At 33.1% G+C, this 23,918-nt stretch overlaps 1 protein-coding gene across 6 annotated transcripts in view; it reads right to left on the bottom strand.

Moving 5' to 3' along the window:
- Positions 1-23,918, bottom strand: part of Msp300 (Muscle-specific protein 300 kDa) — a 136,533-nt gene that overhangs the window by 25,189 nt on the left and 87,426 nt on the right. For 4 of the 6 annotated variants that reach the window (XM_085203521.1, XM_085203520.1, XM_085203523.1 and 1 more), the window contains 4 exons: positions 15,158-23,881; positions 13,756-13,866; positions 10,689-10,871; positions 83-9,742 (listed from right to left, as the gene is read on the bottom strand). In XM_085203521.1, the coding sequence (XP_085059647.1) occupies positions 83-9,742; positions 10,689-10,871; positions 13,756-13,866; positions 15,158-23,881 (18,678 nt within the window). The remainder of the gene's footprint in view (positions 1-82; positions 9,743-10,688; positions 10,872-13,755; positions 13,867-15,157; positions 23,882-23,918) is intronic. The other 2 variants (XM_085203524.1, XM_085203525.1) reach the window with 1 other exon arrangement.

The raw sequence follows: 23,918 nt of genomic DNA, 5'->3' as shown, positions 1-23,918 counted from the left end.
AATGTGAAATATTAATTAAAAAATATATATATATATAACGAAAAGTTGAAAAATAAAATAGACAATATATAAAATAAGTTACCTGTAATCCAGATATATCCCTCTCTACGCCAATAGGGGACACACAAACTCGTAACGCAGTAGGTAGTGTGTGTAAAGCTTGTCTAAGAGCAAGAATATCTCTCCACTGAGCAGATAGATCTTCGATTAATTTCTCACATGTTTGTGATGCTCCTTCTACCACATCACTACCTAAACGCTCAGCCGCTTCACATTCTTCTAAGGTTAGTCTTGCTCGTCTCTGACTTTTCTGGCAACGTGCTATACCAGCTTGCACTTGAACAATTTTTTCTTTTAACAGCAAACTCCTTTCCAATTCTTCAGCTATTTGGTCATCTAATATGCCAGATTGTGTTAATAAAGCTCCCAGCCTCTCCGACTCGGCGGTAGGTAATAGGCTCAATCTACCAAGTTCATTTTGTATTCTGTCAATGCGGCAGGTCATAACTTGTAATCGTTCTATGTACAGATTTAGTTCATCCTCGCTTTTAATTACGCCCTTCAAACTATCTAGCATAGAACGAAGTTCTTTCATCTCATCTTCGAGGATATTTAGTTTCTCGCTAGAAGGAACATCACGATCAGAAATATTTGCGATTGCTGTTGTGTGAATATTAGAAATCTTAGATGACAAATCACGCCACTTATCTTCGATTTTTGAGAAAAATTGTCGTTGAACCATTTCATCAGATATTGGCAAAATTTCAAGCGCTTTTTCAAATTGGACTCCTGATTCATTTTTAAGATTATTATGAACTTCATGTTGAGCCTTGAGTTCCCAAAAACGTCGGAGGTTACTAGTTGTAGTAATGTTTTCTGGAGTAATATGCTCTAATTCTTTATTAGCAAGCTTCATCCACCCTTCTATTCTATCTATTAAGTGATCATATGTAAGCCAATTTTCTCTGAAGGCAGTTAAACGAGTTAATCGTGAATCAACCTCTTCTTGAAGATTTAATAAAGAATCAAGTGCCACGGAGCATTCGGATTCTAATCCTGAACAAACAATCAGACCTTGAAGGCCTTCTGTAATAGATATCAGACGCAACATTTTAGCATGGTGTTGAGAGGCGTCTAGGCTAATTGATTGGTATAAGTTAATATATTGCTCATTATCCATAGATGTCACGTTTGAGAGGTCAGGGATTCTTTGTTCAGCCACTCTAAGCCATTGCTTTTCTTCTTTCATACTTTGATCAAGCACACTCCATCTAGAAGCGGCTAGAGTCATTTGTTGAGCTCGACTGGCAGCTCTATCAATTATAATTGTCGCTCGATCGTGTAGAGAATGATGAAGAGACGCATATTTAGTCCTCGTCTCATTATCCAAATTATCTTCTAAAGACTCGAGAATAGCTCTACAATGACTTAGGTTTACGAAGAATTTCCTATGTTTTTGGATTTCTTCGTGAAGATGGTCTAAATTAGATACAATTATTTTTCCATCTAGTAATGCTTCAGCAACATCCGTAATTTGTCCAAAATCTTGTAGCGTTTGCTCATATTCTTCAGCTAAGGAAGACAATTGCAACAGACGTTCTCTCTCTGTACTGATTGTACTTTCTATTTGTTTAGTGTTATCGTTGCATGCGTATAAATCGGAGGGACACTCCTTTTTCGGATTTATTTCAATAAAATTGCGATATATTTTTAATAATTTCTTGGCGGAGTCCGCGTTGTTTACATTTTCGATTTCAAATTTATCAAGATTGTCTAATTTTTGTAGAGTAGGTGTTTCTGATAATATTAAATTGTCTAATTCAATTTTCAAAGCCTCAATAGATTGGCTTAAAAGATTGACATCAGACAAAAATGTATTCCATTCATTTTCATTTTCTTTTACTAATACTGATGTTTGAGTATTCAGATCGTTTACTGCAATTACTTGACGGGTTAGAGTCTCAATTAAAATAATTATTTCTTCATTTACTTCAGTCACATAAACTATTTGTTTTAGATTTTGAACATAATTTTCCAACAATTTAACACGTTCTTTCTGATCAGATAGTGATTCACCTGCTATGGTTTGCCTCTGAATTTTATATTGAACCTCTTCTAACCAAATTGATATAGTATCAATTACAACGATGATGCTCTTTTCAATCTTGCCCGTGTCGTTGTTTTTAACAGCATTTTTGACCTCTTCTAATTCTTTATTTACAATTAAATCATAAGCTTTTTCTACAGCAGGCTCAATGAGTGCAACAGTTAATGCATTTTCTGATATCCTTTGAGGTTCACTTAAGACACTTTGGGTTCTCTTTTCCATTGCGTTGATTAATCTTGTCTTTTCATCTTTAGGCACAAATACTGTTTTACATGGTGAAGGCGATTTAGATTTAGATCTTTGAACTACATCAGAATAAGTTGGTCTAGATGTTGCAATATGCCGTTCCTGGTTTTGCTGTCTTGAATAAACAGGGCTCGCTAATTGAGAAATACCTTCGTCTATAGATGATGCATCTTTACTTGACAAGTCGTCGCTAGTTGATGTTACTGAAAGGGAAAGCTCAGCGTTGATAGGATCTGATAGACTACTGGGAGATTGAAGTGGTGATTCTGCCTTCCTTTTGGTTTTCTTTTTTCTTTGCTTGTGAGTATCAGGTGAAGGTGATTCTAAAATTTGTTCACTTTGACGTTCATTTTGTATAAATTCATTAGTTGTTTGTGGAATAGAGATTTGAGCTCGCAGATGCACTTCATACGGCTCATCAGTAGATGTTGACATCGAATCCTCTGTATAATATCTAGGGGATGTTTGATGAGTACTGTCAATTCTTATTACATTAGTTTTGGAAGATTCTTTTTCTGCTAATGTAAGCGGTATATTTTGACTGTCTCGAGGTGAAGTTTGTTGAGTACTATCAATAGATACAATTTCTTTTTTAGCGTAATCTAATATTGGTGATATAGAATGACTCTCAATCCTAGGTGATGTTTGTTGTACATTATCAATCATAACAATTTCTTTTTTCATAACATTGAAATCAGGACTTGCCTCTTCGGAATCTCTGGGAGACGTTTGTTGAGTATTATCAATAGTTTCAATTTTAGCTATAAGATTCAGTTCGGGTAAATCAGGACTGCTCTGTGAAATTAATTCTAATTCATTTGTCGGTAAATCAAATTGAGTATATGTAGTAACTAGTGGCACTTCAGGGGTCTGAATGCTAACTTCTTGTATTTCCACAGGTTTAATAGGTGAAGTAAGGGTTTCTTGATCCTTTACCTCTTGTTTATCGGTTTGTATCACACATTCCATTGTCTCCGTAATAATTTCTGTGCTTTTTTCTTCTTTTTCTGTTTTTGGTAAGGGGGAAGTTTGTATGTCACGACATTTTTTCTCAACTATTTCTTTATGATTGTCTATCTCGGGCGATGATGTTTGTGAAAATTTATCATCAAGAATTTCAATATCTCTTGCAATGACCTGTGTAGTGACTTCAGAGGTTACAACTGGTTCAGGTGTATCCGGTCTACTGGTCTGAATTTGTGAATCCAACACTTCTATTTTTTCACAAATTGTGATATCTTCAATTGTTTGTGTATGAGCTTCTTTATCATCAATAGGCGTTGTTTGTATTATTGCTTCGTTTACAGGTGTCGGAGAAGTTTGTAATTCAAAATCAATTGTTTCTCTTTCTGATGTTTTGTCTTCAGTTACAGATTCTTGTATTTCGGGCGAAGTTTGAATAGAATATTCTGTTGTAGCAATTTCTTCGACAATTGGCACTGGATATGTTACAGTCGTTGAAACTTCTTTTTCTATAATTTCTGGACTACTGCCTATACACTCTTCAACTATTTTTACTGTATTAATATCAGATGTTTCACTTAAGGTATGATAAGATTCATCTTGAGGCGGAGTGGTTACAAATTCACTTCCAATTTTGGGACTCTCAGGTTTTGTTTCAGGTTCCTCCTCAACAGCTTTGTCGGTATCTTGTAACCTTTTCCTGCCTTTTCTGGACTTGACTTTTCTTTGTAGAATTGGTGCCTCTATATCTATAGGAGATGTAATTATAGTATCATCATCAGTAGTTGTTTGTTTTGGATAAACCGTTTCTTCACTGATTGCATGAGATTTACGTTTTTTATGTTTTTTCTTTTTCTCTGGTGTTAATTCTTTTCCTAAAGATATATCTTCAGGTTCATATCCTTTCTCTTCTATTTGATCGACTTCTGTAGATAATGATGTAGGTTCACCCGTTTCGTCTTTAAGATTCAATACTTCTAATAAGACTTCAGTAGGTCTTGGAGAGTCTATACATGTTGGTGTTTGTAATTCTACATAGTGCCTTAAAGATGAACTTTCAGTGACTCCAATGCTTCTATCTGTCTCTGCTATGTATTCTGTTTCTAAGGATATATCATGGGGCTCTACTTCACTCTCTTCTAAAATTTCATAATTTTTTGGGTCAGATGTCAACTCTTCCGAAACTGGCAAAAATTGGCTAGCATCATCCTGTTTTTTATTACTGTCTTGTATATTAATATACTCTTCAGTAATATTTATATCAGCGGGTAGGTAACCTCGTATATCTTTCTTAATTAAAGCCGGTTTGCCTATTTCAAAATCTTGTATTTTAATATCTGTTTCAAGGTTGGGTTCAATTTTCATATTGGCATCCGATTTTTTTAGAGACATTGAAATATCAATAGTTTGTGATGGTTGATTCAATTCAGTATTTGTTTCTATGACATGCGATGTCAATAATTTTGAACAATTATCAATTGATTGATCATATGCCTCTGGTTTTCTTTTTTCTGCTACGTTCAAGGATTCAGTCATCTGACGCAGATGGGTATCCATTCGTTCAGATTCAATAAAAGTTGCGACTTCCCGTCTCTCTTTATTGGTATCTACAACATCCGACTCGTACAAATCACCTGTATTTTGAATTATTTGCGACAAAGGTAAGTCTTCTGATAAATATTTTTCGGTAATTTCTGCCGATTTATATATCTTAGTAGTATTAAGCTCTTTTTCTTCCACATTTATGTTACTGTCGCTTTCGATGATTAAAGTTTTTAAAGGCTCATCAGGTAAAGGGAATTGTGTCGGTGAGGTGTATTCTAATTCACTATTTTGACTCTCTTTTTTACTAATTAGTGTAGAATCTTTTGTTTCTTGTTCAATATCTTGAATAATTTCTTTTAGTGGAACTTCGTTAACTTCTGTTCTTGCCATTGGGCTTACATTGTGTGTAGGTGATAATTTTTCTTTATCATCGGATTGTAGATGTGCACTATCTAAATTAGATTGCTTAGCTTCTAATTCTAAGATTGTAGGTGAGATTTCACTAGACTGCATTTCTTTTGTCAATATCTCAGCTGTTTTTTTGTCTACCGGTACTACAGCAGACTCTTGAGATAAAAATTGTTCCGTAATACTTTTAAACAATGGTGGTAGATCATCAAAACTCTCAGCTTCCACTGACTGCTTAACTGGACTAAGAGTAGACATTTCCGATAATATTTCATTATTTTTTGTTAATTGTGGAGAATGTTGTAAATCTACTTGTCTAGTGATACTCGTTTTTAAAATGTTCTCATCTATTGGTTCCTCTGTTTCTGCACTTGTAATTTGACTTTCAATAATTTGTACATTTTGCAATGTTGTTGCTTCATTCGATTCTGTTTCAAGCTCTTCGAGGAAAGAGGTTAATTTTGGCTCTAATTCAATTACTTGAATATCATCTGGTTCTTCTATAATTTCTTCTGTAATATGTTCCTTGCCATCGATTATTTTTATGTGTTTTTTAATCATACGTTTCTTTGTTTTTGTAACCATTTTTGTTATTTTTCCTACGATATTAACATCACTATCTATTAAATCTGTAGGTACGATTTTTGTCACATCTGCAGACTCCACATGTAGTATATCTGATGATTTGTCATCTTCAAATTGATGTGTTTTATCTCCTGGTTTTAGTGGTTCTTCTGATGACTTAGATGGAAACTTTTCTAGTTTATCTTTATCGTGGAGTCCTTGATCCCCCGTGTCAATATTTTTTATATTTTCTTCTGATAACAGTTCGGTTTCTTCAAAGACGGCTGTAGTTTGATCACCATCCTTTTTATTTTTTTCCTTAAACAGTTCCAATACCACTTTCTCAGTGTCTGTATTTTTGTTAATCTTTTCTGGCAAAAATGACGAATCTACGTTTTCATTATCGATGAAATCTTTAGTAGAATTAATTGGATCTAATTTAAGAATATTTACATTGATAGTGGTAGTTACAGTAGAATCAGGAATGTATTCATTGTTTGAATCCTCTTTAACATTTTCCGTAATGTATTCCTTTCCGTCACTAATTTTGATTTGTTTTATTACTTTAACACCTTTTGTTTTATTACCTTTTTCTTGAAGAACGTGCGTTATTGGTTCACTTTTAACAAATTCAATGTCATCTGGTTCATCAATAACTTCCTCGATTACCCGTTCTTCACCATTTACATTATTAATATATCTTATTATACGTCTGTTTGTTTTTGTTATTCTACTTATACTTGCAATATCTTCAGATTCTGGTTCCAAAATCTGTTCATTTACTGTTTTATGTACAAGTTCCGTTCGCTCTAGGCTTTTAACATCTTTTAAAGGTTCTCTCACTTTTAATGATGAAGAGTGGTCAATTTCGCTCTGTATAAGTAAGTGTGAAACATCATCAATTGATTGATTTTCTTCTTTCTCTCTTGGATCTGGATCTTGGATCTCTTTGGATTTAGCTTCTTCTAAATGTAAATTATTATCCTTGTCTACAGCACTATCTACTTCAATCGATTGTTCTAAAGGTTCACACTTAATTATGTCCTCAACATCTATTTGGGGAACGATATTGAAATCAGCCAGATTATTATCTTCAGGTTTGTCAAATATTTTTACACTCACGTTGTCCTTGCCATCAGTTATATTAATTTCTTGAGTAATGTTTAGTTTCTTTGTTGTATCTTCCTGATTTCGGGTCATATTTGGTTCAGTTTCTAATATATTAATTTCATCAGGTTCTTCAATAACTTCCTCTGTGATATGTTCTTTTCCATCAATAATTTGTATATGTTTAATTATTCGCTTTCTTGTCCTCGTTATTAAGGTGTGTTCCCGAGTACTTTCTGGTTTCCCTTGAAAAATTTGGATATTTTCAGGGTCCTCTACAATTTCTTCCGTCACATGTTCTTTACCATCAACAATATTTATATGTCTTATAACATGTTTTCGAGTCGTCGTTAAAACAGTTTGTATTTGTGGTTGATAGTATATTCCAAGCTTTTGTTCAATGTTTTCAGGTTTTAAAGAAATATCTTGTATAGTGTCAGGTAGTGAATCTACAGAATGGATAATAGGTGATGGCCCAGCTATATCGCTGATGTCAGTTTGTAACGGCGATTTGTGTATTTGTCTTTCAGTTGGCTTTAATTTATTTTCTTTATCTGGACTTTCACGTTTAACAACCTCTAAATTTTCCACTATTGCATCTGTTACATACTCCTTTTCATCTAGTTTGTCACCATCATCAATAATTTCCGCTCGTTCTTGTGTATATACCATTGGCTGATCTTCAATGAATAATGTATCTTCTGGCTCTTCTATAATTTCTTCAGTAATATGTTCTTTGCCATCTATTATTTTTATATGCTTAATAATCCGCCTTTTCATTCTAGTCACTTTTGTTGTCATGTGTTGAACTACTGTTGATAAATTAGCATCAAGTGCAGACATATCATCTGTTACTATAGTTAAATTGTTACCTCTAAGTTCTTCGTTACTAAATTGAGGTTCAATATTTGTTTTCAATGTTTCTACAGCTTCTGAATCTGTATTTTTTATATTAATTGTTGTATTCATTAAATCCTTTGATTCAATTTCTCTCTCAATAAATGTTCTAGATATATTATGTATTGAATCATTTTGAGTATGACTAGATTCCTTTTGTTCTTTTTCTTCTTGCAAGAATTTCGTACTTGGTTCTTCTGTTGGTGTTTTTTTACTTGTTATGTTTTTATTGATAGGCTCATCGCCATCATCTTGTTTTGGATCTTGTGGTGAATCACTTTTACCAGTATCAGGAGGAATTTCTGGTTTATCATCAGAATTCTTAATAGTGGTTCCACTTTCAATTACATTTATAGAAACTCTTGGAATTTGTTCTTCAGAAATCTCTATGTTTTCTGGTTCTTCAATAACTTCTTCAGTCACATGTTCTTTGCCGTCAATTATAACAACTCGACGGATAATACGACGCTTTGATTTTACAATACGTTTTGTAACTTGTTGGACTATTGCAGTAATACTCGAAGAAGATGTTTGTACATGTGGCTGAATTTCGCCTTCAGCAATTTGGAAAATTTCTTCAGGTTTCAATTCATTCTCCATTGCTATAATCATATCAGGACGAGTTGTAAGCTCGTGAATTTCCACCTCACCTCCTGGTATCGCCGACAAAACTGTTCCATCGTAATTCTGATAATCGATGTACTTTATACAACTACTTTCTTGCACTGCGGGAGTAGAGAACTCATCTTTCGTTAGTACAAGTTGTGAACAACTTTGGTCTTTAGGAATATCTTGAGCGGAGAGCATACGCAATTTAGGTTCGCTAGTTATAACTTGCTGTCTAGTAACTAATGTCTTCCTAACTTTTTTGACTATAATTTTTTTCGTGCCATCAGCGTCTACAACTACTTCTGTTGTTGTCTCATCAGGTTCAACCATGACTGTCTCAAATGATTGTGGTAAGCTGTGTATGATATTAAGTTTCGAATCTTTATGAATGTCATCATCTTTATAATAAGCATCGATATATAAAGATTGGTCCGTTTGTGGATCTCGTACAACGGGTCGGCTTGCAATTTCAATGGTTTCGTGGCCTTCAGAAATTGTTTGTTTTACTTGTATATTTTCCAAAATTTCCATATCAGATTTTGCTTCACTTGTTTGTATTTCAACTTCCTGGGGAGGTGCACATGTTATTGAAACATCATGAGTAATTTTCTCTTCAGGTTGACAAATTACTGATTTATCTGCAAGTTCTGGTGTATCAGACATAAGACTTGTTCCAGTTTGTGTTTCAATTGTAGCACTAGGTTTGGCAAGTGGTATTTCTTGAAGTTTTGATTTTTCGACTTGAGTTTTTACATCAGGTTTTCTAATTGTTTCAGAATGTTCTTCTGTGTCTATTTTTTTCGATTTAGTTTCTTTAATACTTTGTTCTTCACGTTCTCGAGGTGAGGTGTGAGGAGGTGAGGTCACCACTTCTTCAGGCATGGAAGTGGAATCTATTGTCCTATCAGTTTGCGATATATCATCCTCTATTACTTCAGGAACGATTCTTATGTGTATCAATAATTGTCTTAATCTTTCAATTTCTATAATGACTAGATTTTTTGTTTCATCTAAATTTCTCCTTGTGACATTTAATTTTTCTTTCAACTGACTAGAATCATCACGAATTAAAACAATAATAGATTGGATTAAAATTTCATATTCTTCATATTCTCGAATATATCTTTCATAAATTTCCATATATTTGATAATATCATCTTCTGTTAATATTTCTGTGTGTTTGGTAGATTGTTTCAGTTCTAAGTTAATGTCTTCCAACCAATTATCAAGTTTTACAATTTTTTCCATTTGCTGTTCTATTTCTTCATTTTGGTGAGCTAATTCCGTTTTTGCATTCTGCAATATTAAAATGTAATATTATAGGTAAAGAAATCAAATTTAAAGAAATAATTATTAAAATCCTATTATATGACATAAAAACCTGTCAAGTCCACCTACCGAGGGTGCCGTAACAATATCAGGATTGCTTTGTATTGTCTGTGTGTTTTTGAAATAATCATATTTTTTCAGGTGGATTTAGTTATTTATACGATACTTAAATACAAATAAACAATTTTAAAAATTTTGTCTGTCTCTCTATCGGTCTTTCTGATTGGCGATTGCTGATTTTTATGGGACTTTCACTGTAGGATAGAGAGGCGTTGTGAAACAAAACATAGGCTATTTTAACCGACTTCTGTAAAAGGGGAAGGTTCTCAATTTAACTGTATTTTTTTATCCGGCATTTCTACCGGAATTTATTGCTTGTCTGTGTGTGTCATACAAACGTGTATGCGATAATCTTAGAAACGGCTTAACCGATTTAATAGCAATTTCCAATATTATTCTTTAACATTTAGTGTTTGTTTTTTTTTCAATTGGTTTATAAATAAGAAAGTTATACCATTTTAAAAACTACAAATATAAGTTTCTAATCATTTTTTTATATAAAATTCCTATAAATTTTCATTTATTCATATTGTAAGTAGGTACTTCGTGCGAAATTTTATAACTGTAGGTCAACGAGACAGGCGTCTATGCCTCCATACAGATTTGGATTACGCGGCGAATTTCATACATGCAGCAACAGTGATGTATAAATGCTTGCTGCATTGCCTTGCTGAATATTTGGTATTCATATCAGTTTGACATCTCCACGCGATCCCAAGATAAATGATCTTGACAGACGGACAACAAAGCGTTTCCATAAAAATTCTGTGTTTTTTCCTTGTAAGGTACGGAACCTTAAATATGTTTTTTGTATTGATTTTAATTTTTAATGAAAATTTGAAATTAAAGTTACCTTGCTTACCTGGATTGTGGTAAGACCGTGACGTGCTTGGCTAAGTAATTTTGAAATTCTTGCTTTAATCATCACCAGCTCTTTCAATAAAGCTTGTACTTCAGATTCTTGTCGGAAGTCCATTATTTTCTGTTCCAACAAACTTGCTGCCTCTTCACACTTGACTAGAATTGATATGCCCTCCTGAAATAATGAAACATAAGCAATGTTACTCTTCATTTACTTAACTTCAATGTCAATGTATATTTACTTGAGTCCCTTAATGTATATCAGCTTTAACTAGAACACAAAGTATGCTCCTTCACGAATTAAATGGACTTATATGGTGCTTACTTTATTTATAATAAATATTATTAAATATATTTGGAAAATTTCTTATAAAGAAATTGTTCTTATAAAGAATCTGATAACGTTAGGCATCTTCTCAATTTAGAAGTCATCATCGCTAATTCAATTTACATATAACTATTACCTGAGCAAAATTTTGTAATAGAGCTTATTTCCTGACAATAATTATTTTATATTTTCTAGACTATATCACACATTGTGCCTGGCCTCAAATTTAATTTATATTATTATTATAACATACAACGTTCATAACAAAAATTAATCATCAGTAGAATCTTATATAAACATAGTCCCTAATATAAGCATAGTGTTGCAATATTTATTTTTAGCTACTCTTATGCATGGGAACTTAATAAAATCTGTAACTAGCGTCCTTTAGCTTTTGTGTCAAATGCTGTTTATAGAAATAATTATTTAAAGCCACTATGGCACAGAAGAACTACTAGGAGGGAAGTATTAACCTTATTTTACCGCGATACTTTGTTTAAGACCAAGTATAGCGCAGTTACGCGACTTAACAGGCAATGTCTTGAAATCGGGCGGAAAGTAAGAAACAGTTTTATGACGCGAGGTTCTCGCTGCTTATCCTGCTATATGCCATTTTTATGCTGTATTCCGCAGGTAGCAACCCTGCAGAAAAATTGTCAAGTGTAACCTAATGGTAAGACACTTGGTTCCCATTGGATTGGAAATTGAACCCATAACCATCGCGTTTTCAGTCGCACGTTTGTGTATATGCAGGATATAATTGCTAAATACTAAATGTTCCACGGTAGTTTCAATTTATTTTTGTCAAATGACTAGAATGGTACCGATCTAACTTTATCTGTGACGACACATCCATTCTTTTATGAGCCATTATTCTCTTAAACAGCGCTACAATACTAATTGTAAACCCATTTCCTTGAACTAGTCTTGCTATATAATGTTTATGACGTCATGATATATGTTTAGTCATCTATTGATTTTTTATTATTACAGACATTTAAAAATGAGAAGTGAAGTTCTTAGCATGGTGTTGCAAGGAGAGGAGCTCTTTTTAAATATGCATTACCGATCGCCTCCAGTATCCGAGCACCTCCAGGCTTATATTCGGCTATATATACTCAGCGAAAAAATAGGATACGGAGTGTCGTAACACTAGGTTCCCTCTGCCTACCCTGCTGTGTGCGGGATATAGCGTGAAGCTGACTCTGACTCATACAATAATGTCTACTCAAACTATAGTTATTAATAAGTAACTTCTTACAGAAGACTGGTGCGACTTGCCATTAATATTCAAGCGACATACATATATTAAAAATATTTTCTTTATAAGACTAAAATATAAATATAACATTTAATACAATAAGCGATTTCTTTTCTTTCATTTTATTTGTAAATAGTAAGAAGAATCATGTATCTAACATAATTCAAGTGTTAAATCCAAAATAACGGTTACTATAAAATAATTCAACAATCATTTAACGTCTTCTGTCAATGAGGACCAATTAATTGTAAATTTATATTTTTCTTGATGGCTTCTATTATTTTCCATTCAATCCATTCTAATAAAAACAAAATCCATCAGATAAAAAAACGCTTTGTTCATATAAAATTAATAATTTCGTAAGGACTCTTTGTATTTAAGTGACCGATTATTTAACTGAAAAGAGTCCTTAATTATTACAATTATTAAATATATTAATTTTTAGACTTTAAAGATTGTTGAGTTTACTCACAATATTTTTACATAAACAACACTGAATCCACGGAAATTATTCCACCGACTTTTCTATATCACTCGCGTTTTATTATCGATTTGCAAAATCAAATCGTAATAAATTTCGATTTTTCGTTTCGATTCGGGTGCTCGTTGGAAGTGCCGAGAACCAGTGTCCTACTGAGTTGTGCCAAACATAACATTCATATATTTATCGCTGTCGTAACCGGTGTGTGTACGATGACATCATTCATGGGTAAAATGCATTTGAGTGTAACAATATTATTCACGATTATTATAATTTTAGTGTCCATTAAAATATTATCGTTTTCGTTAAGTACAATTAAGTACGAATTCAGGATAAAGCCTAACTCATAAAAAAGGATGACAAAATATAATATCCGTATTTTTTTTGCTTCACGCTGGGTTCCGCTTATAGCGGGACAAGTAGATGGAATTCTCAAGACATTGACATGTTGAGTGGTGAAACCAACGGCCGCGAGTTGTCTTGTTACGAGAGCGAGGAAATGAAAAAAATAATTCCCCCCTCCCCTCTCGCGGGAATAGAACCAATAACCATCACGCTTACAATCAGATGCTGTGATGTTGCGCCACAACGGGTTATATTTTATTATTATTTAAAATATTATGAAGCTATTGCAACAAAACAGTGAGAAACGTTTGAGGAGAAGACTCAAATAGCAAGTCCCAGAATAGTGTAGCTAGGTACCTAGTGAGCATTTCAGAAAGTTGTCCTATATTAAAATAAACTATACAGATTTCGCTGAAAATATTTATTCACCAATATTGTTAGGGCAATGAGACAAGAATAAGATAAATAAATATCATGGCAAATTAAAATTTGTTTGCCTTTATTCATTATCAGTTACAGCTATTATACCAAAATGAATCTATTAATTCTACAATGTATTTGCTCGGGTTAAATGAACACTATTTCAGTTGATGTTGGCTTTGGATAGGTTGATATGTTATTTACAATGATTAAATGGCACTTACCCTAAGTCCCGCCTCCATTGCGTCGAGACTTTCATCTGGCAGATCTGAGAGATTAGCTTGGACTATTTTGACTTCCTCAAGCAGCGTTTCAATATCGTTAGATAAGTCATCCTGAGAACACACCTCTATATTAGCCACACATAATGCACGATCGATGGTAGAGTCAATGCGAAAATAGATTTCAATTTAACATTTTTTTTCGAAACTTTATCTTTTTTCACATTGATATGAAGCAAGCACTGGATAAAAGGGTAAAAAGTAAAAAATAGCATTCTTTAATATGCAAACATTTAAACCAATATCAGGAATAAAGCATATTTATTACGCTAAAATTAAAATCAAACCAAAATTTAACCAATAATCAAAATAAAAAAAGATTTATTTAGCTCAATGTAGAAGATATTCCCAAGATTGGTTTATTCTAGACAACATCGAAAACAACAATGAGAAAATAATTTATATTAATTGTAAATTTTTGGCATGACATGCTTTGTTCACAATTTTGCATTCGTGGGAATCAGTTTGTTAAATATACACATTTAGGCTTAAAACTGAAAACATACTAAACAGGGCTATATAGATACGTATAAAAAATATTGCTTAACAATTAAAAACCAAAATTACTTGATAAAAAGTTCATGTCATTAAACATTCGTACATCTAACCAAAAAATATACTTCAATCACAAATATGCATCATTAAACATCCACAAATAGCTACATTCAGATACAAAAAAACCACCAACAAAAAAATAAGATTAAAAGACCTACAAAAGTATCAAATTGATGAATACCTTTGCATTGTTTCTTTATTACGCTGAGTAATTGATGCATACCATTCATCGACATCTACTGAACTAAATCGTGAACTATTATTACTTTAAAATAGTTACTGGCTACCGTCCAATTCGGAATCTGTATTTTGATTTAAAGATTTTAAGCCCAAAAGAAAGCATCTAAAATATAATGAAAGCGTCGTTGCTATCGTTCGTCTTGTAGATATCAACATTTTGACATTATTTTATTTTCAGGGTACTAAAGTTAAATCAATAACGAAAATAAAACAATATTTGCACAACTTTTAATAAAACATTTATTTCATTACATAAAATCAATAAATACCAATGACTATTTTGACTAGACACGACTAGATTTGTTATACAAGTGATGTTAAAATCTATAAACTACTATAAAATGCATTTGGGTTATTCTATAAGCGATAATTGAAAGGGGACACTAGGGACAACAAAACATTGTTACTACAAGACGATCGGCCGATTTAGTAGACGACAATAAACGATACAAATTCTTGTGATAAGTAAAATTAAAAATTTTATGAGAATATCATGCCAAACATAAATTATAAAATATAATGTTTTACAATACGACTGTAGTTCAGTCACCTTGGCTGTCTTCAGTATCCGTTCTTCTGCACTCTCCTCCTGCTTAGGTGTGGGGACAGAAACGGGTTCTAGGGAAAGGGTTGTTAGTTTATCCTCTGGTATGTCGACGTCGAGACGAGGCGTTTCCTCGCTTATGGGGCCCGTCAAGGAATCACTAGGTGTTTCTAAGCTTAAATATGAACTATGATCTTTCCAACTACAGATACCGCCCGGAAGATCCATAGAAATATAATTAGAATCGAAAGGTGAGCCATTCGACTGACGCGGATCCATTGCCTCCGCATCAGATGAGTGGCCTGATCTACCATCAGGATCTCGGTCTTTGTCATTTTGATTATTCGGTAATATTTCGGTTTGAGAATTTACGATAGTTTTTGTTTTGTTTGCTAATAACATGAAGTATTGACATTCAGCATCATGATATAGATGCTTTTCAGGCCAAAAAGATTGATCGTATTTAAGATTTGATTCCAGTTTATGATTATTTTCGAGAGAAACCGTATTTGTATCTGTTTGTACCTTTACATCGTTAGAGTTTTGTTCACCTAATATTTTTTCAGCGTCATCCGTTACAAATTTATTACACCAAAAAGCGTCAGATTTTAAATCTGTCAGATTGTTAGTAATGACTTGGGGAATAATGTTAGTAGTTAAAGGTACAGAATTATTTATGGATGTATGAGATATATTTTGTATTTCAATATCTGTTTTTTGGAGTACTTCTTCTTCAATAGGTTTGACTTCTATTTTATTAAGATACTCATCAGTCAACGCGTTTTGCAGAGTACTGTCTAAACTTTTTTGTATGACATTCTTCTCTATCTTTGTATCTTCTAAAAGAGCTTGAGTATAGTCTCTATTTTTATGTTTACTGATATGAAGAGAATGCTCTTCTGCCTTAGATTTGTAATTGCTAGACGGTTGATGTGACGTCGATTCATCGCACTCTGGTGAAGCAAGTGATGGAGTAATATCAAATATTTCATCCTGCAATTCTTCAACTACGACGTTTGTTTCCGTGAGTTCAAATGGAATTTCGTCACTTGCAGTAGAGTTATCATTTTCAGGTAACAATAATTCCTCGATTTCTCTTTGAATATCTGCAATTTTATTCTCAAGAGATTGGTCATCGGAAATTTTGTCAATAGGAATATACATATTTTCTTCTACTTTGGTTATAACTACGTCATTAAAATCTTCAGATTTTTTATTGGGATTTTCAATGACATTGGATTGTAAGATCTCTTTGTTCCTTATGTTATAATTCGATTCTTCTGCGTTAGATTCAAGAATTTCAACGGTCATTACGTCAGTCGCGCTATCTAATATATTGAGTTCACTAGGATCTACTTTCCAATATTGTGCCTCTGAAAAGAATCTATCTTTAACCGGGGTATGTAATGATTCAGGTGTGGACAACGGTGTTTTATAGATATTTTTTGACATTTCACTTCTAACTTCAACATTCTCATGTTCCGATGATGTTAATTCTACGGTAGAAGTGTCAGTTAATTTTTTAGACTCCGTGTCAGATTTTCTGTCTTTTTTCTTTTTCTTGCTTTTCTTCTGAATTTCCTTTATTTCTTGTTCATAATTTTCTACTTTTTCTTTTGTCTCATTTACTATAGGAATTATTTTTTCTGCTGGTTTACTTGTTTTATCCTTTGATTTAGAAGATCTTTTCTTTTTGTCTTTTTTTAGAGGTGGTTTTTCTTCATCTGATGTACTTGCGCCTATAGCTATAGATTTAAGCGGAATTTCCTTTTCTTTAGATTTAGAATGGCGACTTTTTCTTCCTTTTTTAACAGATTCTTTTTCTTCATCTGATAAACTACTTGGTATAGATTCAAGATCCCTTTCTGGTTTTAAAGTATAAGTAAGGGCGTCGAATCTATTTTCAGATTTGTCACGTGCTACATCACTATTAGGTGCCATTTGTGATACTGACGCAGAACGAGTTTCCCTAGACCTCGATCTTGATCGGCGATTTCTGTCCACTGTTATAAAACCCTCTGCATCAACAAGTATATCTAATTTGGGTACATCAACATCAGACTCATTTACTAAAATTACAGGAGCTTTATGCAGGGGATTGTGTACTTCACTTTGAATTTTATTTAATTTATTTACTCTTTCAGGTGAAGGTCTATTACTAGCCACAATTTTAGCCCACGAGCTGGAATTTTCATCCTGTTTTTCGTTACTTATCTCTGGTTCATGTAATGTTACAATGTCTTCTACGGCTGTTTTCATAAAACCAATTTCATCAGTTTTTAAAATAATAGACTCAATTGGGCCTGTATCTTTTTGTTCCAGCGCTACTAATCCTTCTGCAAGAACTTCGGCATACGATTTGCCATCTTCTGCAGCTTTAGCCCAAATGTTTAAGGGTTCCATGGGGATATGATCTATAGGAATATCTTGTTCTTTATTAAGACTTTGACTACACACTGTTGTTTCTTTTTTGTCATGTTCTTTCTTTTTTTTCTTATTACGTTTTGATTTACTTTCAACATGTGTTTCTTGCACGTTTTGAGTTAAAATAACAGTGGATTCCTGAAGCTCTTCTTTTTCTGTAACACTTAATTGTAATTCTGTTGGTTCTGTTTGGTGCCTACCCAATGCTGCTGAATAAGACATCGTTTTAGGTACATTTTCATGTTTTAGCATTATACATTCTATTGTTTTAACATTTTCTTCAGTGTTGTCTTTATTTTTCGTATCAGAATCTACGTCACTAGTTATATCTTTACCAGGAACAAGATTACGATACATATAGGAAGGTGTAAATTCAGGTGCATCAGCTGATAAATTAGAATACAAAATTGTACTTGAATAGGATGGCTTAAATTCAGGAATAGAATCTATTTCAGGAAGCAAATCATGCAAACTATGAATAGGAGATTTTTCAGGACGGGTTAGTTTGTTTCGTGCATCTGCAATATCTTTTTCTTCGTATGTAGTATTAGTATTTTTAGTTTGGATCTCATTGTCAGACTCTGGCGTAATATTTGTTAATACAAGATCTTTATTTTTTTGGTCAATTATTGGTTTTTGCGTATCAACAGGTTCAGTGACGATTTTCGAAAGTAAACTTATTTTTTCCATATTAATAAACGCCGCCGAGATAGATTCAGGCTCAATGGACTTTGGAACGCTGTTTGGAGACATCTCCTCTAATTGTACCTCACTTCCTATACTGGGTATACTAGTGATTATTTCAAAGTCTTCTTCGAATTTTACTATTTCTCTAGATTTTTTACATAAATCTGGGTTTATAATATTAGATACTTCAGATTTTTTCTCATTTTCACTTATTTTAGAACTATAAATCAAGTTCTCAATTTTTTCATCCGTTATTTTATTAGGTTCTTCGACTAGATCGATAGACGAATCGATAGACGAAGATTGAATAATACAAGCATTTTCACTCATTGATTCGCATTTCGGCTGTCTTGAGTCCTCTTGTACAATTTGAATGACTACGAACTCATCATGCTCTTCTTCAGTTACATCCAAGTTCATTTCATTTTCAGTTGATTTCATATCGCTAGATAATTCGTCAATTTTATCTACTGTTTCAGTTTCATACACTAATGACACAAGTGATTCTCTTATATCTGTAGTTTCTAATTCAGAAATTTTATCAAAAATGGAAGTTGGTTCATTTTTTATTATTATCTCCGTATCATATGGGTAAATGTTACTCGATTGATCTTCTAGTTTTTCACAGGTGGAATCAATATTTTCTCCTGATGTTGCTGAAGAAATTTCTTGACTGATTAAGTCTATTGTATATTCAATTTCAGTCTTTTCAGGCATAACTTTTTCTTGTATTGTCACTGCAAGTATAGTATCTTCAATTTTAGTTTCGACCCCTGTTAATGGCTCTTCATCTTTTTGAACGTTTTGTGAAATTTCAGAATTTAATGCCGTGTCAGTTTTCACTTTCAAGTTAATATCTTCTGTCTTATCAGCAATTTGTTCCGATATAACTTTATTGTTTTTCTCTTCAATTATTTGACTGATATCTGCATCCATTAATGGTGACAATTCGCTATCAACTAGTTTACTGCATTTATTTAATTCTTTAAGATTGGCACACGTGGTCTCTTTCATGGAATTTCGTGTAAGGGCAAATGTTTTTTCAGCATCATATATTTCATGATATGAAAGAGTTTCCATATTGGTGTCACAATGTGTTTCATTAACTGTGGACGCTGTTGTACTTATTTTATCATCAATATTATAAAGTTCAGGTTTCATTTTAGTTTTATGTGTTTGGTTATTAGCTAGTATTTTTTCAGCATCTACTAAATCTTGATAGTTTTGTCTCGGGGAGTCGATGTATAAATAATTTCTACTGAATTTTTCGCCTTGTATAAATATATTTTTATGTTGGTCAGATTTCTGTTTTTCGGCATCAATTTTATCATATTTCTGTATATCAAGCCGACGCTGATAATCATGATCTTGGAATGGCGTTTCTACAAGTTCACGAGTTTTAAGAACGCCAAAAAGCTTTTCGGCCGATAATATTTCTTGATAATTTTGATTAGGTTGGTCATTCACGCATTGATTTGAGATTTTCTCCTTCGATGTTTTTTCAACTTTTGTTAAAGCAAACAAACTTTCAGCATCGGTTATATCTTGGTAATTGTGCTTAGGTATTTCAAATGTACCAGTCAATACGTTAACATCGTTCTTCAATGTACTTTTTGTTCTGTTTTCGAAGTCGTCGGTTGATAACGAAGAAGTACTACTTTTGGATGTTAATAATTGTTGACTAACGAATATATTGTCTTTTCGATTCATGTGATCATTAACATCTTCATATGAATTCTGTACTGAGAGTTGTACAGACTCACTTGTAATGCTCGATTTTTTTGTATTAATGGTACCTAAAATATTTTCAGCATCAGTGATATTTTGATAATTATAATTTATCTGTTCATATAGGTTTTCATATTTCTTTGTACTTTGAGTTTGTACATTTATCCTTGGTGGAATATCTTCTTTAAAATCTACAATTTCATAAGCAGGTTGTTTTAAATTGTCTTGATTTATCTCGGTTTTTGTATCGTCCCTAAAACTGTTTATACAATTAGCACTTGATAATTCGCCAGATTCATTCAAAAATTTGGACGTCATTAGAATGCCATATCTCCGTTCTGAATCTTGCAAATCTTGATAACATGAAATCATATTTTCTTTTTCAAATGACCACACTTCCTTAGAAATTTCAGGCTTACTACATGAATTTATAAATTCTTCTTCGCTTGAGTTTAGTAAATATTTTGATGATTGTAAATTTGGATTTACTTCGCTCGAGTTAACATTTTCAGCACGATGCTCAACGTCACTCATAGTTTGTAGTTCTACTTTATCAAGTTGCTTGATAATATGACAAACATCAGGCAATGTTTTATCTTCTGTACCTAGCTGAGGTGATTCTTCAATATGCCGTTGATTTGATATGAAGTTGTAGTAGTCATTATCTAACTGTTCAAAATTGACGCCTATTGCATATGATTTTATTTCTTCAAAAAGTTCTTGGTATGGAACATACTTGGATTTCACTATCGGTCGCTTTCTCTCTTGAACAGATCCAAATATAGCTTGTTCAAGAATGTCATCGCCACCAACACTACCAACACTTCCTTCCAATTCTTTTAATAAACCGTCTTCCAGATTGTGACTACTTGAATCTCTTACTACTCCTATATTGCAAGATATCAGATCTTTGTCCTTATTTACTTCACTAATGTGGCCAGTGGAAGTTTGTGCATCACTTTGTACAATATTTATAGGCTCTACTGTAACGCTTAGCCCTTCAACACTTTCATTACTTTTTTCAAATTCAAGGACACTTTTACTATGAGAATCCTCAATTTTCTTCTTTATATGAAAGTCAGCGTTGTTATCAGAAATAATATTATCTTTTGCATCAATTATTTCGATTGATTCATTTTCAGAGTTTCTTAGAGATGTCTCTTCTATTGAATTAGATTTACTGTTAAAAACTTTGACAGTCCTAATTGGCGGTAATTTTTTTTCTTCGTGCGTTATCAAATATATTTTTCGTGTCTCCTGATCTTGATCAGCGATTTTATAGTGAGTTATTTCTTCTACTACATTCATCGAGCGTTCCTTGTGAGTTTCCGTTGAAAAAAACTTATCATTATTATTTTGTTCATTTAAAGGACTTGCAACAGATTGAACAGTTATTGAATCACTTATATCTTGTACTTTCTCACAAACAACATCAATATCAATTTCATTATCTTCTTCAGTTTTGAGTCCTTCAGTAGAACCTTGAATAATTAAAACTTCAGATGCTCTTTGTTTTGGACTATCGCTTGCAGGTGGCTCTCCTTCTGTTATAGTCAATGGTTCAAAAGTAATATTCTCATCTTCCATTAATGTATTCCAGTCCATTGTTATAATATTAGTATTTAGAGCATCTGAAGGATTATTTGTAGATTTACTCTCTAAAGTTGATTTTTTAGATACAATGCTCAATTTATTTGTGGGATTTATAAGTGCTGCTTTAGTTTCTTGTACTAGAATGGGTTTGTCTTCATCTTCAATATTCAAACTATCACTTGATTCAATTTTTTTAAGCAAGGTACTACTGTCGTCACTTGAAGACTTTGATAGATTTTTGGATTTAGTATCTGTACCATATTCATTTGTACTAGTCTCTGTATCTTGATTGTCTTTTAAATGTTTTTCAATTACCAAAAATTGTTTGTCTTTAAGTGAAGCTTTTTTAGATTTTGACTTCTTTTTAGATTCATTTACTTTTTCGTTAGCACAGGTAATGATATTAGTAGGTTTATCTTTTTCTTTTATTAAGTCAATATCTTTTTCAACAGTTTCTGATTTCAACCCAGACATTTTAGATATTTCCTGATTATCAACATTTTCAATGAAGCAATCGTCACTTTTATTCACATATGTTTCTGGTTTATTTTTATCTTCACATGAAACGCCTTCATGTTTCTTAGTTTTCCTTTTCTTTTTTTGTTTTGTCAATGTAAGTTCAGTTATTGGTACTGCATTATCTTCTGTACATAAAATCATATCATTCAACGCAATTTTAGATGAAATATCTTCTGTAACTTGTAGTTTTTCAACAATTTGAGTACTTATAGCTTCGTTTTCAATAGGAGAGATACTTTTTATTTCCAAAATCTCGTTCGTCATTTCTTCTGAAGAAGCTTTTATTACAGTACTAACATTTTTACATAATACATCGATCTCTTGTTGTTCCACATTTTGTATGGAGCTTTTATCTGATATTTCAACATCATGAGTCTCAGGTTTATTTAGCTTGTCCTGATTTTTTTTGTGAGCTTTCTTTTTCTTATTCTTTGCCACGGTGTCCGATTCCTTAGTCTCTGCTCCGAAATCTACAGGTTCAAAAAGAGTTTTGCATTGTAAATTATCTGATGCAATGTCTTTATTCTTTTCTGTTGAATCTTTGATTTTTTTCTTTTTATGCTTATTTGATTCCTCAATTTCTTTAAGAGCTCTTTCTATTTCATCTTCTGAGCTCTTTGGTTTTTTTGTTTTATGTTTCTTTTTAGATTTTCTTTGCTCTAATTCTACAATTTCTGAATTCGAATTGTCAACATCAATTATCTTTTCAGAAATGTGTCCATGTTGAATTATTTTATTTTTCTCTTCATTAACTGTCTTATCAGGTATATCAGTAACAATAGTTCCGGGGACCATTTTTGGGGAGGATTTCTCAGCTTCAATTAATTCAATATTATCTTCGAAATCAAGTACTTCTATGGCTTTTTTTGTAATCTTTTTCTTTTTTAGAGTCTGCATATCGTGAGCTTTTGTTGACCTTTTTTCTGGTGCTCTACGTTGCCTCGGCATATCTCGAGAACGACTTCGTTGAGAAGGTCTTTCAATTTTATCTGATTTTAATTTTATTGTATCTTTGGATTGTATTTTAAAATCATTAACTGGAGAAGATTTTTGGACTTCAACAACAATTTCTTTTACCATTTCCACTTGTGCCACTTGTGGTTTCGGTAATGATGTTATAGTTTGAGTTTTCACTTGTTTTCGCAAACCTAGCGCAAGAATTTCAGCGTAAGATAAATCTTGAGATCGATATTTCACAGACGGGCTAATCGATCTCTCTGAGCGATCAATCGGACTTAAATCAGTAGACAGATCCATAATGGTATCATCACTTTGAAAAATATTAGATACTTGAACTTCACTTTCTTCATATTTGTTTTGTTGCTCAGTATAATAAGGTATTTCACTATCATAATAAACATTTGCGTCACTTGGGAAAGTTTCGCACTCACTAACTACACATTCACTTAGGACGCTCGGCTCACTAGGTTCGACTATTTCAGCCGGAAATATTTGCACATCACTAATAGTTTCACTTTGAATTTCAGGACTAGTGTCTCTCGACACTTTTATGTCATATTGCATTCTGTGCATTGCAGGAGAAGCAGATCGAGATCCATGGCCTTTGACTATCTCGGCGTAGGTGGTGCCCGGCTGCCAAGCGCCCAGGCTGGGCTCAGGGGGCGCCAGCGTCGCAGGACGGCGCTCGCGATTGGCGCGTGCGTGGTCCGCACTACACACAAGCATGGCCAGCGTGTCAGCGGGGTCCTCGCCAAGCGCGAAGTATGGGTCGATCTCGTAGATACTGCGAGTCAGCTCTTCGATTCGCCGCCCGACCTCCTGATACGCAAGTACGGATGTATGATTTAGAGGGTTC

This window comes from Heliconius melpomene, chromosome 19 (assembly GCF_056956725.1).
Source record: "Heliconius melpomene rosina isolate 202511_hmr_F chromosome 19, ASM5695672v1, whole genome shotgun sequence".
Lineage (NCBI taxonomy): Eukaryota > Metazoa > Arthropoda > Insecta > Lepidoptera > Nymphalidae > Heliconius > Heliconius melpomene.
This window is presented reverse-complemented; position numbering and strand designations above follow the sequence as displayed.